At 32.1% G+C, this 16,497-nt stretch overlaps 1 protein-coding gene across 1 annotated transcript; it reads left to right on the top strand.

Annotated features, from left to right (window-relative positions):
• The first annotated feature begins 3,597 nt into the window (after window positions 1–3,597).
• On the top strand, window positions 3,598–11,921 carry LOC134259911 (melanocortin receptor 4-like). The gene is made up of 3 exons (XM_062742507.1): window positions 3,598–3,673; window positions 8,919–9,017; window positions 9,538–11,921. Exon 3 carries the CDS (start codon window positions 9,542–9,544, stop codon window positions 10,493–10,495), a length of 954 nt encoding a protein of 317 aa, XP_062598491.1. The 5' UTR covers window positions 3,598–3,673; window positions 8,919–9,017; window positions 9,538–9,541; the 3' UTR covers window positions 10,496–11,921.
• The last annotated feature ends 4,576 nt before the right edge of the window (window positions 11,922–16,497 follow it).

Below are 16,497 nucleotides of genomic sequence, written 5' to 3' on the forward strand. Positions count from 1 at the left end.
CACGGTTCATTATTTATTACATTGATTTATGAAAAAAATAACACAAACTTTTGTGTACAATATTTTTTTTATTGTTAGGCAATAAAAAAATTATTTAGACTCCCTCGTGTATATATCACACGTATTTAGATTTAGATTTTTCCTTTCAGGTATGTATCTTGTCCTTAAGGACAGATGATACAAACATTTTTTTTTGTTGAAAAAGATTTAATATCATGTCACAAGTTTAGAAAAGTGGATGGTTTTTAGAATGTTTTCTCCGAAGAACTGGAAAATGAAATAGACTTCGAAATATTAGTAATGTTTCAATAAAAAAACAAATATAGACATATCACATTCAGTACAGGTTTACAGGTGAAAACAGATTTCAGAATATGTAACCTTGGTGCTAAAAGTGTAATATCAACTTTAGAAAAATATACCAAGCCAGGTGAATTTTAAGAGGAAGATCAAAATGACAAAAAATAGCAATATCCTATAGGCTGATTTTTACCATTTAGTTTTTCTTAATAAAATTCACCTGGCTTGGTATATTTTTTTTTAGTTTATATTACTCTTTAAGCACCGTGGTAGCATATTCTGAAATTTGTTTTCACCTGTAAACCTTTACTGAATGTGATTTGTATATATTTGTTTTTTCAATGAAATATTACTAATATTTTCCAAGATTTTTTCATATACCAGTTCTTAGGGGAAAATATTCTAAGAACCATCCACTTTTCTAAACTTGTGACACGATATTAAATTTTTTTCAAATAAAAAATTTGTTTGTATCATCTGTCTTTAAAACAGAATTATACAATGCATTTATTTATTTTCAATTCGTATGTTCAATCATTTAGATATCGCTATCGTTTTTATGTTCGGGGGAAGGGGGGGGGGGGCTGACATAAGACATGCGTTTTAATATTAAAACATAATTATTGTTTACTGCTTTAAAAAAATGCGCCTATGTTTATTCTTTTATATATTGTTGAAAAAATTCAATTATTTTAATCAGCAAAGGGTTGTTGCCTGTCTTCAATATTACACTCATGTGTTTACATGTATGTATTTAAAATGATATTTAAAGAAAATTGCCATGCATTATCAGCATGGTTAGAATTCAACATTATAACCCGGGAATGGGATGAATTATACTTCGATTTCTTCCTCTAGTTTTCATTTGTTTTTTTTAATCGCCGTTTTTATGTCCCTTTATACTTCAAAATCACTACATTGCCACAATCGTTTTTTTAATGTTTGAAGCGAAACTTGAAACTTAATTTATTTTTTTAACATTTTCAATAATTGTTATCCCCAAGTAACACTTTCACATCACTTCCGCAGGGATTCTCTTCTTTTTATAGATAACTCAATCAGTTATCCAGTCTGTTAAATCTGTCAGATCATCACCCTAGACGTGAAAGAGAAAGTCGGTAGGCAAACCACTTGCTACTAAAAGTAAGTTAGGGTCTAAAATCCGTGTTCATTCAGTGTATGCAAATCGCGAGTCGGACACATTTTTATTTTAATCGGATAACCTTGGTATTTACCTTAAAGGACATTCAGATGTTACAGAATTTCGATCACATTTGACCATGCAGTTTTAAAAGTATTAATGACTGCAGCTGAGACGTACTATTTCTATATATGTTTACGTGTGCGGATAGATCATCCGGAGTTATTCAATTTCAGAGTTTTTAGATTACCAAAAGATTTTTCTTTTTTTTTAGTTCGGGAAAAAGAATCAGCTTCGTATTATTTATTTAAGGTATGCCCTCCCACTCCCCATTCTGCACAAACTTAAAATAAAATAAGCTCTTTTAAAAATGTTTAATATTGTAGTTTTCATGAAATAGTTCTTACACTTCATAAAAGGACATCGTCAGATATGTAAGCTGATCTTGTAAAATATAAAGTCCAAAGAAAAAGTTGTAAGACATTGTAAAATGCTTATAAAGAAGGGAAATCAAATTTCAAAGCTAGGGGGTAAGAGATGACAGAGTGAGAGAGAAACAAAGAGACAGAGAGAAGGTTTTAGAGTTTAGAGTGTTTTTTTTTTAAATAATGCTAGCTAACTACTGTAAATAAAACGGAGAACGCTTAATATTCATAAATGCAATATATTTCTTCATTTGAAATTTGAAGTGTGAAAAAAAACAACTATTTACTTTTTATGTATCCTATTATGCACAGAGTTGCACATATTTTAGATATCAACTTCGGATTAGGAATTTTTTTTATGTAAAAAAAAAGATTCGAAATAAGGTATTATACGTTCAACATCTAGTGCTAGCAACATATTGGAAACTCGACACAAATAAGTTCTCAACACTTTTTAAAATTATTTTGACAAACTTCAAAATCATTTTTGCTCAGATGCAGTAAACGTCATGAGTGTAAATTATGACGTCATCATTGATGTATGTAAGCATGATTGATTGATTGATTGTATACTGTTAAACGTCCCTCTCCATAATATTTCACTGATATGGAGACGTCACCATTGCTGGTGAAGGGCTGCAAAAGTTAGGCCTATGCTCGGCACTTACGGCCTTTGAGCAGGGAGGGATCTATTGCCACACCTGCTGTGACACGGGGCCTCGGATTATACGGTCTCATCCGAAGGACCGCCCCATTTAGTCGCCTTTTACGACAAGCATAGGGTACTGAGGACCTATTCTAGCCCGGATCCCCACGGGGCTGTGTGTAAGCATGAATGAAAAGAGCGTTACATGTATTTTATATTTTATATGAAATAACACATGTTAAATGTCAATTTAAGATATTCTTTCACAAAATTATTGACAAAATAGGGTTTATATAATTATCAAGAATAAATCTGATATACTAATAACTAATTAAGGGTATTTAGGCATATGAGAAACTTATAATAACTATTATAATGGAGGACCCTGCTTCAATTTCTGAAAGCTCATCTTTCATAAAATGTACATGTAAAATTGATATTGGCCACACGCGAGTACATGTACCTCTAAGAGATTTTGCATCAAGGTGCATATATGTCATATTTTTATGCATGCAAAGTTTGGAAAAGGTACTTGAGTGAGGCCACATACAAATTTCGAAATAACTGCCGTAAAATTCGGCGTTTTTGGGCAATTTTAAACGTCATAGGTGTACTTGATCCTGTGCATGTACTAAATACGGTAGCCTGTGTTCCATAAAATTATGTGTAGCGTACCATGATATTGTGCTCTACAAAATAACATATGATAGGCTTTATGATTTCATACTAAAATTTTGTCTTAACTAAAAGGCATATATTAATTGTTCGTGTCTGTAGCTCTTTAAATAGGACATAGAAATATAGATCATAGATGTACCTTTATGATGGGTGAAAGTTGTCAAAATATCACAAAAAAACTTGACAATTTAATTCTAATGCATGAAAACAATTTCTGTACATACAAAGCTTGAATTGAAACAGCAGATTAATTCTATAGCAAAATACAATTGTTCACATTGTTAATGACACTCGACAGTTACAAGGAAATTCGCGAACAAGCCCCCTTTATACATTATTTAAACTTAAATTATGTATTCAGTTTATGGGCTTCCGTATGCAGTAGAAAGATAAAATAAATTTGAAGTAAATAGACTGCCACTTGGTTGAGAGGAAAAGATCTACATGGACACATGAAGTACATATAGGAAGACTCAAGCACTGGTATGTTATTATTAATGTTTAAAATTGTTATCCATCTTTAATTATTACCCATGAAGTTGTTTTCCATGACCACTATTTCAGTAAGAATGTTAAGTTAATGGTATTGAGATTTAATCATTGGTCATTAAATTAATGAATTGTGCGGAATTTAGTCAACGCAAATGTTTCAATTAAGACAATGAAAAAAGTTTTGAGATGAAGGATATGGAGATAACGAACAGTATTCAATATCAAAGTCTATAAAACAATAAAAAATAGAAACAGAGAAGTAACGGACTTCCGAGACATCAGAGATGAGATCAGGTGCCATGGAAAAGTGAGCATATCCTGCTGACCAGCCACACCAGACGTGTGCTCCTTGTCATGATCGGGAAATAACGGAAAAGCCGTCGTCAATTCAGTGTATTATAAATAATGGACTTACAATTAGTATAAAAAATGTCAGTCAGCATTTGACTCTGTCAATGATAAATTGTATTTGCTTTCAAGGTCATTGTATCGACCATAGAATTAACGTAATAATGACTTTAAACGAGACTGTTGATAGTCTTCTTTCATCAACTTGCTTGGCAATAATTCACCTCGTTTTTGAAATTGCTCACACATAGGGCATGTTCTTGCGTATCGAATACACTCCGTATGGAGGTGATGAAGGTATATTGCTGCATAAGTGAGGGAAGTTAACGATAGAAAAGTTAAAGTCATCATGTTTATCATATAGCTTGGTTGTGAGATTACCATTAACGTGTTTTCAAGTAAAATAACCGAGAGTGAAACAGAGGTGTCAGACTACACTGTATCTTTTATCTCAAGCTCACCAGGATAAAACGTATATATGTAGGAATAGAAATAAGCATTGTTAATAAATTGACAATACGTCGCCGAAATATCTAAATGTCGGGTTGAAGGCCACAGCAAGTGTTTTCCTCTTTTCACGCATAAGAATTTGCACAATTTTTTCTTCATGTGAATATAAAAATAGGTCGAACATTTACTGGAACCCGCAATGTATCTTTGTTTGAAAGAATTTGCATGAAGTTTTGAAATCCAATAAACAGTAGCATATAGGTATTTCATTTTGGCTCTGTGGAATATTAAAAGATTTAAAACAGACATATGATTTTGATGAACATCTTCCTTAGAAATAGAAGTATGAGTATAATTAGGATTAACACTTGTAGAATTTAGACCAAGTTCTTCTAAAATACAACTTATCTAACCTTTATGAAAGCCCCGAAGGACGACGTTGATCTCTCAAAAAAGTTAAATCTTATTTTGGATTTCGAATTACACATCTGAACCTTACAATACGTTAGTTCGAAATTTTGATTCGTTTACAAAGATCACTAATTCTTTTTGTTGATTTTGTTATTTTCACATATGCAAAGGTTTTCACACAAAGATACAAAATGATACAAGAACAGAAGATTTGACCGTTTACTAAGAGAAAACATAAGTAATCAGAGATTACAGAGCTCACCTCAACGAATGTTGTCTTTAAGTAAGGCAAAGTCACACAATTAACCAAAAAAAAGTGTACATTCCAAAATGAAAATATTTAAACAATTTTGATCTGATACTCTGAAACAGACCTACATAAAAAATTTAGACTAGTTCTTCTTCGTGAAAATGTAATCAAAATCCAGCATCTGAAGCAAATTTGAGAGTTTTCATCTCTTGATGCAACATTTGTGCAAGTTTGGTTTATACAATGTTATATAAGCCTTATAGTTTTTGGTAATAGACCTGCAACCATAACTTTTACCTGGTCTATTATCTGAAAAATGTATGTCGAATTCAGAATCCAAAGCAAGTCCATAAGTGTGCATCCTAAGATGTATCGTCCATGCAAGATTGCTATAATAAGGATCATAGTTTATTGGAAATGAAACATGCATCAAAAACTAACATTTTCACTCATCCACAAAAAGTAGGTCATATTCAGCATCCGAAGCAAGCCCAGTAGTATGCATCCTTAGATGTATCATCTATACAAGATTGGTCATTAAAGAACTCGTAGTTCCTTGGAAATGAAACCTGCACCAAAAACTTAAACCTGTTCGCTCAACCTGAAAATGTAGGTCAGATTCAGCATCCGAAGCAAGCCTGGTAGTATGCATCCTTAGATGTATCATCCATGCAAGTTTGGTCAACATAGGGCTTAAAGTTACTTGCAAATGAAACCTGCACCCAAAAAATTAACCTGTTCACTCAACCAAAAATGTAGGTCAGATTCAGCATCCGAAGCAAGCCCGGTAGTATGCATCCTTAGATATATCATCCATGTAAGTTTGGTCAACATAGGGATTATTGTTACTTCGAAATGAAACCTACACCAAAAACTGCACCAAAAATGTTAACCTGCTCCAAAAACATTAACCTGGTCATTCCTTTTCTGAAATTGCTGCATCTGAAACTTTGACTGGTACAATGAAACACACTAGAACCATCTTCCATGCATGTCTAATCAATATAGGACATAGAAGTACTTAAAAAGAAAACTGCTCCAAAAAACTTAACCTTCACCTGGTACGCCGACGCCGACGCCGACACCGACGCCGACTCCGAGGGTATTACATAAGCTCCCACAACTTCGTTGAGGTGAGCTAAAAAACACTATTTACTGATTTTTAGCTCATATCTGTACTTAGATTATAAACTTTTAAAAGCTAACAAACTCTAATTTATTTGAAAAAGAATATTTATTTGATAGATTTTTTTAACATTAGTCTCTAATTATTTATTTAACTTAAACTTGAAAATTCCTTCAAGTCTTTGATTGTGTAAAAATTATAACTAAATTCATTATTCAATAATAACTATGAGCTGTAGAAAAGAAGATATTTTCATACGCCACCATTCCACGAAAAAAATGGTCCATGCTAGTTTTCAAACGCTGTTAACCATTTCTATTTAAATTTGTACGATTGTGATGAGGAAAGAAAAATATGGTCTTTAAAATCTCTTTCACTTAAGAATATGAGCCATATAAGCAAATGTAATTTGAACATATCTAGTTAGAAACCAGAGAAGAATCCTACCTTACTGGACGTTTGAGCCTTAATACTGTTCACAATTAAATGACAAAATCAATCAATATTTTGGAGTCTAGAAATTATAGATTAGTCTCGCATGACTAACTGTATTTTCATGTTTGAAAGCCGGAGTGTTACATGTACCAAGAGACGTAATCATCGCTGATGTACCTAAATCAAAATCTACAGGCACGCATATTCTAGGCGTACTATATATCAAGCTGACGGGGTTTCTCTTGTCAAAGGAGCTCATTCAATGTATGACCAACAATGCACACTTATTTACGATGTGATAATTGTTGAATTGAACTTTTTTTTTTTGTAAAAAAAATGACGTCTTCCCCACACAGGCTACATTGTTATGGCGCCATTTTGAAATGCTCTGTCATTATGTGGTAAAAGGAGTTAAAACGAATTTTTTTTTAAATTGTAATCTAATCATATAATATTTTTTTTCAAGCAGGCTGTGTCACCGCTGTATTTCACTGAGTTTGTCTCATGACACTTTGTTAATGTATACAGTTTATCACATCCACCACGAAAGGTGTTAATTGCTTTGAAGTAACTCAGGCGTGGCCGGACTAGAGGAAATAATGAACGTTAATTATGAGCAGCTGGGACCAGTATGGCCGTTTGGAATACAGAATAGACAGTTTCCGGACTACACAGAATATTGTCTAATGAAATTTGTTAAAGAAGTGCATGGGACTAAAACTTATAGACGGAATGGACAAAAATCCGGAGTACTCAGAGTCCGAATTAGAAAGATTTTACTGTATATCCAATAAATAGTTCCATTTAAGTCCCACTCCTTTCCGTAGATAACGAGAAAAATCCTAGAAATAGGAACAGCCTTTTGTTGTAACGACCTGAAAAAAAATGTAGGGAAATATTCAAGCCAGGAACATCAATGTACGAGGGTTGTCCAAAATGTTCGTGGACAATGACGTTTTAGTAAAAACAATAGGTTCTTTATGCATCTATTGTATATCAAACTATTTACCATGAAAAAATAAGTCAGAATGTTTTAATTCTTATTGATGAAACTTAATATTTTTTTGTAAAAATCGGGGTCTTTAAAGGTCACAGATTGTGCATACGGACCAGTCTGACGTTACGCTAATTTCATTATAACGTGAAACATTTGGATTTTGACTTAACACATGTTTATGGACACACACACTATTTCTATTTATGGCGCAACGCACTTCGAAGTGCTAACAATAATCTTTAAGTATAAATTATAATTTATTTAATTTTTAAAATTCAAAACAATGCACACACATTTACGAGCGTGATCAAAATTAACAGTAAATGTATACTCAAACTGAACAGCCCAGTCCGACGCTGCGCTAGATTTATAACAACGTCATGAATAGAAATCTCCATGTACAGTTAATTACATGTGTTTTTAAATTCCTGTAGTGTCTTAAAATTTGTATACACTGTCGAAAAATCGTATATACGAATCCCAAATCGATACAATTAATATATTTCAATAATTTTGAGTTGTTTTAATAAATATTTTGTCGCTTACATCATTTCAACCGTTATAAAACTTAATTTTTTGACCGGGCGCTGCCCCATGCCGACGGACGACGTCACTTTTTCTGTTGAGATTTGACACGTACTTGTTAAGGTTTTCTTTGTGTATTTTTTTTTGTCTTATAGTAAGCGATATTTAAGATATCATGAAATGATAATAACCTCATAATTTGTGTTACATAAAATTTATATTAATTTTTGAATTGTTTTATATAGAAAATAATCATTTTAATCCGAACTCTTTATATCAGAGTTTACATCATTTTAACCTTGGTCCGTGCGCACCATCTGCGACCCCTGAAGACCCCGACTTTTACAAAAATATTACTTTCCATCAATAAAAAGTAAATCATTCTGACTTGTTTTTTCATAAGAAATATTTTGATATACAACAGATTTATATAGAACCATTTATTTTCACAAAAACGCCATTGTCCACGAAGTTTTTGGACAACCCTCGTACATATCATGGGACTTTTTACAATCCACTTCAAAATTGACTAAATATACACGTTGTCTCCTTTGATTCACTTTTGCCCTACGTCAGTTGACAATGAGATCTTTACCACATTCGATCGAACATAATTTTACTCTGTTAATTTGAAATCTTTAAATGGTCAATTTGAAGAAGATAGCAATGTTATACTTAAATTCTACAATTGCAGAGTACATGCCAATGTTTGTGAGTATGGTTGTCACCCATCATAAGCTCTTTACGACAGTTCAAGAGTCGGAAAGCCGTAAATAGCTGATTCATCTAACCAGTAAGCTTTCGTAATATTCTTAATTAGAATAAAACATCATTATTGCATACAATGTATTTCGAGTCTTTTTTTTTTACTTTGAGTTTCCTATTAATCTATTCAAACTGTTGCTTCGAAACTTTTAAATTATAAATAAATCTTTATACTGTGTCTAGACATTGAACATTCTGAAAAAAAAATCCTCTTAGGTATTCTTACACTCTCTAATTTTAGAGCTTCAATCCCATTGGGCAGCTCATTACCTGTTATGTTAATATAGTTGATAATGAAGACCTAAGAGATGAAATTTCCGTGTATCTGTGTTTTATCCTCTCTATACAGATAAAAATTGTGTATTTTTTAAAGATAAATTACAATCGCTATCTTCATCCTTTTTCATTCATTAATCTTAAATGCATCAAGAGGCATATAACTGACTTTATTTATCCAATAATCAAAGTTAATTTCTTCAATATCATAATCCAATATGTATTTGCGTGTTAAAAATCACCTTACTCCATACATTATATTTTTTTCATAGAAAAATGGAGAGAAACGCAACAATTGGAAGCTTTTTTCCTTTAAGTACGAAGTACAACAGCAGTTTCTTGGAGGATAATACAACGTACAACACTTCGAGAGACAATTATATTCCTGCACATTCCTTACTAAATTTATGTATTGCTACGGTACTACTCATAATTGGATTGACTGGAAACAGTTTTACAATCATTTTTGTTTTTGTGAGAAGGAATTTACATACGCCAACATACACAGCCATAGCTTGTCTTGGAATTGCTGACCTCCTAGCATCCTGTTCCCGATTTGTTTTTCATTTGGACAATCATTTTTACTTTTTTAATTACACGGAAGCTTCATTATACGGAATCATTACTGCGTTTTTTCTAAATGCAGCAAATTTTCACGTAGTTTTGTTTGCATATTTGCGGTGTGCATTAATTTCGTCCCCACTTCAAAGTACTGGAATAACGTATCGAAAGGTTTTGAAAATTTCCATCGTTATTTGGGTGCTAAGTTGTGTTGTGGCGTCAGCCTACGGTACAGTAATGATATTTGAAATCAATGGTATAGTTTCTATTGACGACAGTGCGTTCACTGAGATTTTTTTTTGGTCTTATATTTATTTTTTGCCATTTCTCCTAATAATTTACTTTCATGTTACAAAAATTAGAAAGATGAGGCAACATAAATCTGAAATGACAAGAAGGCAATGCTATGCCCATATGTCTGAGTCAATGTCATTTATGTTTATTATTATCATAACCATTTTTGTCATCAGTTCAACTCCATCAGTTGTACATGTTATCATATTTTATATATGCAGAAAAGAAAATTCTACATCAGTTTTTTGCATTCGCTATCCTTTTGCATTAGGCCATTCAATTTCCTATCTTTGCATCATGTTAAATAACTGCATAAATCCAATAATTTATTTCATGTTTTCCCATCCTGTTCGAAAGTTTTTTAACAGATATTAGTCGATTCGGAGATAATTCATAATCAGGTAAGACAAACAGCAGCTATTCAGACGCGTTTTGGTATGCATGTATACATTTCACTGTATTTTATTGGAGATAAGAACAGCATGATTGATACTGATGCAGAATAGTACTAAGATCAAATTTAAACCTTTTTTGTCGATTTTCTAACTATGCAGTTATATATAAAAAAAAACATTAATATATCAATCAACGTACAGGCGAACCTATAAATGTACAAGTGTCACATTTCTTTTGGAAAATTCAACACCACGAACTCTGAAGAGGATATAATACTCTATGGTCAAAATTACAGAAACACAGTAGGTGTAATAAATAGAAAGTAATTACCTGAGTTACTCTAACAATTTAAAACTTACTGACTTTTTTCTTTCAAAATAGATTATGCTTTTACTAGGAAATAATACTTTTGATTAAAGCTTCCTATGATTTTGAGCATTACATTGCTAAAAACTCTAAGGAACCAAAACAGAGATTAACCAAACACCCAAAGAAAGTAAATCCTTGTTTTCATATAATTTGCAACACTGTCTATAAACAGATAAGCAACGTGTTTTATTTCTACTATTAAACTGATAAAAAATGGATGAATCACGCTTTCAGAAAAATATTCATTTAAGAAGGCAGGCGGGTTCAAATCCAATTTTGGGACGTTGAGACCGATCCTTCGGATGAGACTGTATAAATCGAGGTCCCGTGTCAGCGTTGGTGCTGGCACGAAAAAGATCCCCAACTGCTCAATTGCCCTCAGTGCCGAGTATAGGACAAAATTGCAGCGCTCCGGCCGCTAGCTGCGTTGTCTCCATATGAGTGAAAAATTCTAGAGATGAACATTAAACAATATGCAATCCATCAATGAAGCAGAAATGGTAGAAAATGATTTAAAATGGTTTAATGGAAATCATCTGCTATCGAAGGAAATATCACCAGAAAATTCATGCGTTTTGCCTCTTAGGGATGCAATTGTTTGTGTAGTGAGTGAAAGTAATATATTATATGCGTGCAGAGAGGTTGGAATTATTGTCATTTAGAAGAGAAATTTATTTATGGGTAGTTTATCAAATGAACATTGTTGAAAAAACAGGCATCCATTCAAAGAACTTATATGTAGGCAATCGATTTATTTATAAACATACATTAAATGCAGCTTGTGCACATTCTTAAGCAGAAGTATACTGTGTTATCTTGAAAAAAGGACATGGTTTAATCGTTTTCCTTTGTTATTGGTTTCCAAATATTCTTTGTACAGACCTGTGTGCGATTTTGTACATAGCATATGCTTTAACTCGTATGCTACTTTTGATATTTCGATATATATTAATGTAAATAGAATTTCCTTGCTTAAATGTGACAGTTAGAAAAGAAAAAAAACCTTTAATATAAATATTACGTTAGGTGTTCATGATCAGTACTATTCTTTTTTTTTTCTTTTATATTGTATTAAAAATTTCAAATTAAACTTTTTGTAACGTTAATCGCGTTCTCTGTCTTGCTTTAATCTTTTCATTACCATCTGTTCCTGAAATTTTTTATTAAGAAATGAAATTAGTTAATCAGTATTTATCTAAGATTATATAAGTAGATGTAAACAAGGGAAAATAAAATAAAATGTATCAATATGAAGGACAATAAAAACAGATAAACAATGTAGACCAACGGAAAGCACTGTTTCATCATGAAAGAATTAGCTGAATAGAAACAGCGAAAATAAATAAATTCTCGAAAAAAGTCAGTATGTCATTTTATTCACATGTGATAAAATGTTTAGGCGGTGAGTACTTATAAAACTCTAGAGGCTACAAGGATTAAGAGACCACTGACATTTAAAGAAAACAAAGTCTAGTATTCACATGATTTGCCTTCTTGTATTCATCTTATTCATTGTATATATCAATCCAAAATAAATTTAATTTTTGGTGTATTAGAATAAAAATAATAATATGGTTTATGTTTGGCTAATTTTTTACTTGAATGATTAAAGGTAATTACTGCTTAGTACAATGCATCAAAATTAGTTTTTGAGATTTTTTTTTACTCGTTTGAAAAAAAAAATTATTTGCGATGATTCGATTCATTGATAAATGAGTGCATACTTGTTTTAAATTATTAAAAATTCGATGAGTACATAAATTTCTGGAACTCTCCATGTCATCAGTGAATCTTGTGCCCCAGGTTCTAGATGTGACCGTGCCCAGTACAGGAACATCTACCACACAGGATGAGGACCTCTGAAAAGTGTTACCATACAAATTGGCAATATACGAGGGTTGTTCGAAAAGTTCGTGGACGATGTCAATCTTCGTTATATTATTCTCTAGAAATTTAAAATAAGCATATAATAATGTGTAAAAATATTTGTTTTGCTGATGTGTGAAGTCTTATTCCATTCGATTTAACAGAAATAAATTTACTTCATTTTAAAATCAACATGTTTTTACCCGCGGAGCACCCTTAACGGCCATGTAACGTCAAAACATAGCGTCAAGATTTTCTAAAAAATACTTTTCCTATACATTCACACAGTTTAATCGAATGCCCACTCATTAAATTCTTTTTTTAATACCTGACATTTATTTTTTTAAGAATTGCTCTCGTTATATAATTTCCTTTGTTAAGGTTTTAATTTCTTTTATTACTTAACTTTGCTTTCACAGGATACGAAACTCTGAAGCGCCTATGTTTTTCCTTGACGTTCCAACTCTTTAAAGTTTTTGTTAAGATTTTTACAGTTAAACCGTAGCTTCACAGATTTTCCTAGTCCGATCAGGGTCTCTGTCACTCAAATACTGCCTGTACTATTTGTACATGCATGCACAACTAAATAAGACATATTTTCTTGAATCCTCAAACATTTCAAGATTTTTTTTTAGGGTTTTTCCTGAGTAAAACATAAATTTGCACCGTTATCTGCTGTTCTGTGACGTTCTAAAACGTCATCGTTTTTGTCGTTTTCAATAAGGACCACCTTTCTTCTCAAGTTGATTTCTTTTCAACAATGCAACATATAAAGCCATAATTTGGTATACTAATCGATGTAACAATTCTTAATTTGAATTTCTAGGTTGTTTTTTCGTTTTTGCTCCATTTACAGAAATATGCTTACAGGTATTATATAGTGTATTGTCTGTAACTTACTAAATTTTGACTTGCTCCGCGATCCGATTTTTTCAGTTTTAAAATAGGGATAAGTTTTGAATAAATCGTAATATTTTGGAAAAATTTGATACAAATCGTTTAGATTTATTGTAAAAATATTTCTACCAAATTTGGAGAACGTATGACGTCAATTAAAGAAGATATGACAGTTGTCCACGAACTTTTCGAACAACCCTCGTAATGTGAATTGTATTGCAGTTCGTCATGCTATTCTATTGAAAAAATTATTTAAATCTCTAGAGAGGTATAAGAATGTCCTTCTCTATGCAGACTACCATGTCCAACTGCGCACGGACTCAACATTATTTTAAAGGTCCAGTGATTTGAGGCATAAAAGGGATTGAACGGGTTGGGACCAATCGCCCAAATGGGATAAAATAGTCCGTTTGGGATATAATATCCCAAATGGGCTATAAATTTACAGTGCAAAAATTGGATTTTTTTTATGGCAATAAATATCATAAATCCGCATCAAAACACTTAAAAAGGAATAACTTTTGGTTAGCAAGATTTTCTGCAACCCTAAGATTTGTAAGATTGATCCCCAAGAAGTTAAGGAACTTCCGAGGGATCAATCTCCTAAGCAATGGGCATACAGAAAAACTTGTCAACCAAAAGTTATTCCTTTTTAAGTGCCCTGATGCGGATTTATGATTCTTATAGCCAAAATAAAAAAAAATTCAATTTTTGCACTGTAAATTTATAGCCCATTTGGGATATTATATCCCAAATTTCACAAGACGAAAATCAATTTGTTCTTAAAATTATCTTTATCCATAAACACAAAATATGTATTTTTTTTTCTTCTTTTTTTAAAGAGATGGTATTTTTATTTCATGTGTTAAAACAACATATTCCGCTACATAATTCCAAGGAATAAAAAGTCATATTCTCATGAGAAAACAAATCTGTCTTTTTTTTGGAGGGGGGCAGGCTGGGGCCACAGGTATAAAAAAATGTTTAGTTTTCAAAGTTTGACTTTTACATCATGAATAATTTGAATTAATTCGTTATTTTTTTCTTATATAATGCAGCAGTAAATATATGTCAAAATCTAGTCAGTCTTCAATCATTGTTATTTCAAAATCGATTTTCAGAGGAACAGCCGATCAGATTAAACATGGCATCCGACCAGATTTATACGCATTGGGAAACGGGGTAAGATTAACAGTGTACAGTACTGACTGGTTAAACAATAGACCTTAATTAGGTGTCCACCGTCTTCGGTCAACTAACAGGAAACTTTAATGTACATACACAACGTACACTAACAGATTTTGATGATCAATTACTTTTGCAAAATTTAAATTCAACGCAAGCATATAACAAATTAAAAATTATGATTCACTGTAAAAAGACAATTATTTTGATACCCATTATGATACAAAAAGAATTTAAACTGAATATGATATTCGAAAAAAAAAAGTTTTTGTAAACATAACCATGCAGGTAACTCGTAAACAAAGAATGTCACTAGGCCTAAATCTTAGACACAAAAACCGTTAATATCCGCAGAATATTTAATTCAAAAAAAAATTCATCTGTGTTTCCCGATGATAGTTTTTTTGTGTTTTATCTATAATTAATTTAATTTCAATCATGATTTAATGCTTACACGTATAAAAATCTTCGAAAAACAGAGCGAAGAATTCATTACAATTTAAAAGCCGAACTCAACGGTTTAGAAATATATTAACGTGATATAAGCCTTTTAGAATTCCAGAAATAAAAATGTTTATAGGTTGATTAATAAATCAATTCAAAACTTTCAACAAAATAAATAAATGCAAGTCCAAAACAATCTTTGTTCAAAATAAATGTTTAATATTTTCATTTGCATATCAAGAGCGGCAATAGCCCAATGGTTAAGGTGACTGCCATCTAAGAGAAAAAAAAGGTGACTGCCATCTACTCAAAGGGTCAATAGTTCGCGCCCTATGGGTGTTTTTTTTTAACTTTGGATTCCGTTCTTTTCCTTATTTTTACCAAATCAAGATATGTGTGAACTCGACATTTATAATTTGTGATGACAAATCACTATAATATTAATAATTTTTCACGCACAAAACAGTAATATCGACTGCGTAATGGTGGCTTAATGGTAGCTTAATGGAGTTTGGACATTAAGCACCTGTAAGTCTAGCTTAATGGTGGCTTAATGGTGACTTAATGGTGGTCTAAAAGTTACCATTAAGGACCTGTCAGCCACCATTAAGCTACATTTAAGCACCCATTAAGGACTTTGAGATGGCTTAATGGAAACTTAATGGTGGTGTAAATGTTACTTAAAGGCGCTTAATGGTGACTTAATGGTGACTTAAAGGCAACCATTAAACCACCATTAAGGACCTATAAGCCACCATCAAACCAAGCTTAAAGGGTGTGTTTCGTCGTATGAAACGGACTATTATCTTCCATTTTGGCGATTGGTCCCAACCTGTTTAATATGTACATAGAGAAAAACAGAGAATCACCACAGGGAAAAAGAATTTTCTTGCGTGTTCGAATATTGACCATTCATATAGAATTAAATTTCAATGTGACAGTGCCTCGCGTTTTCCAAAAGTACGCAGTACTTTCAAACACCCAAAATCCCAAAACGTAAGACACAAACTCTGACACATCTCTGAAAAAGCACACTTTACAAACAATTATAAACAATTATAAACCTTTCAGGTAATCCGCCTCTACATTCTCTTATTCCTTGATTAGATTCTAAATCAGTATGAATGCCCAATCTAGGATTGGTCTTTGACTGGTTTAGGTACACGAGAAGAGTATTATCTGTCTCTTAAGCACAATACTTTTGAAATGTCTGAATGGCC

The sequence above is a fragment of the Saccostrea cucullata genome, unplaced genomic scaffold (assembly GCF_032062105.1).
Source record: "Saccostrea cucullata isolate Sc308-1 unplaced genomic scaffold, CSIRO_AGI_Scuc_v1 ctg1448, whole genome shotgun sequence".
In the NCBI taxonomy this organism is placed as follows: Eukaryota; Metazoa; Mollusca; class Bivalvia; order Ostreida; family Ostreidae; genus Saccostrea; species Saccostrea cuccullata.

Excerpts from the sequence above, each read along its gene's own strand:
- LOC134259911 (XM_062742507.1), top strand. The coding sequence starts at position 9,542 with ATGGAGAGAAACGCAACAATTGGAAGCTTTTTTCCTTTAAGTACGAAG.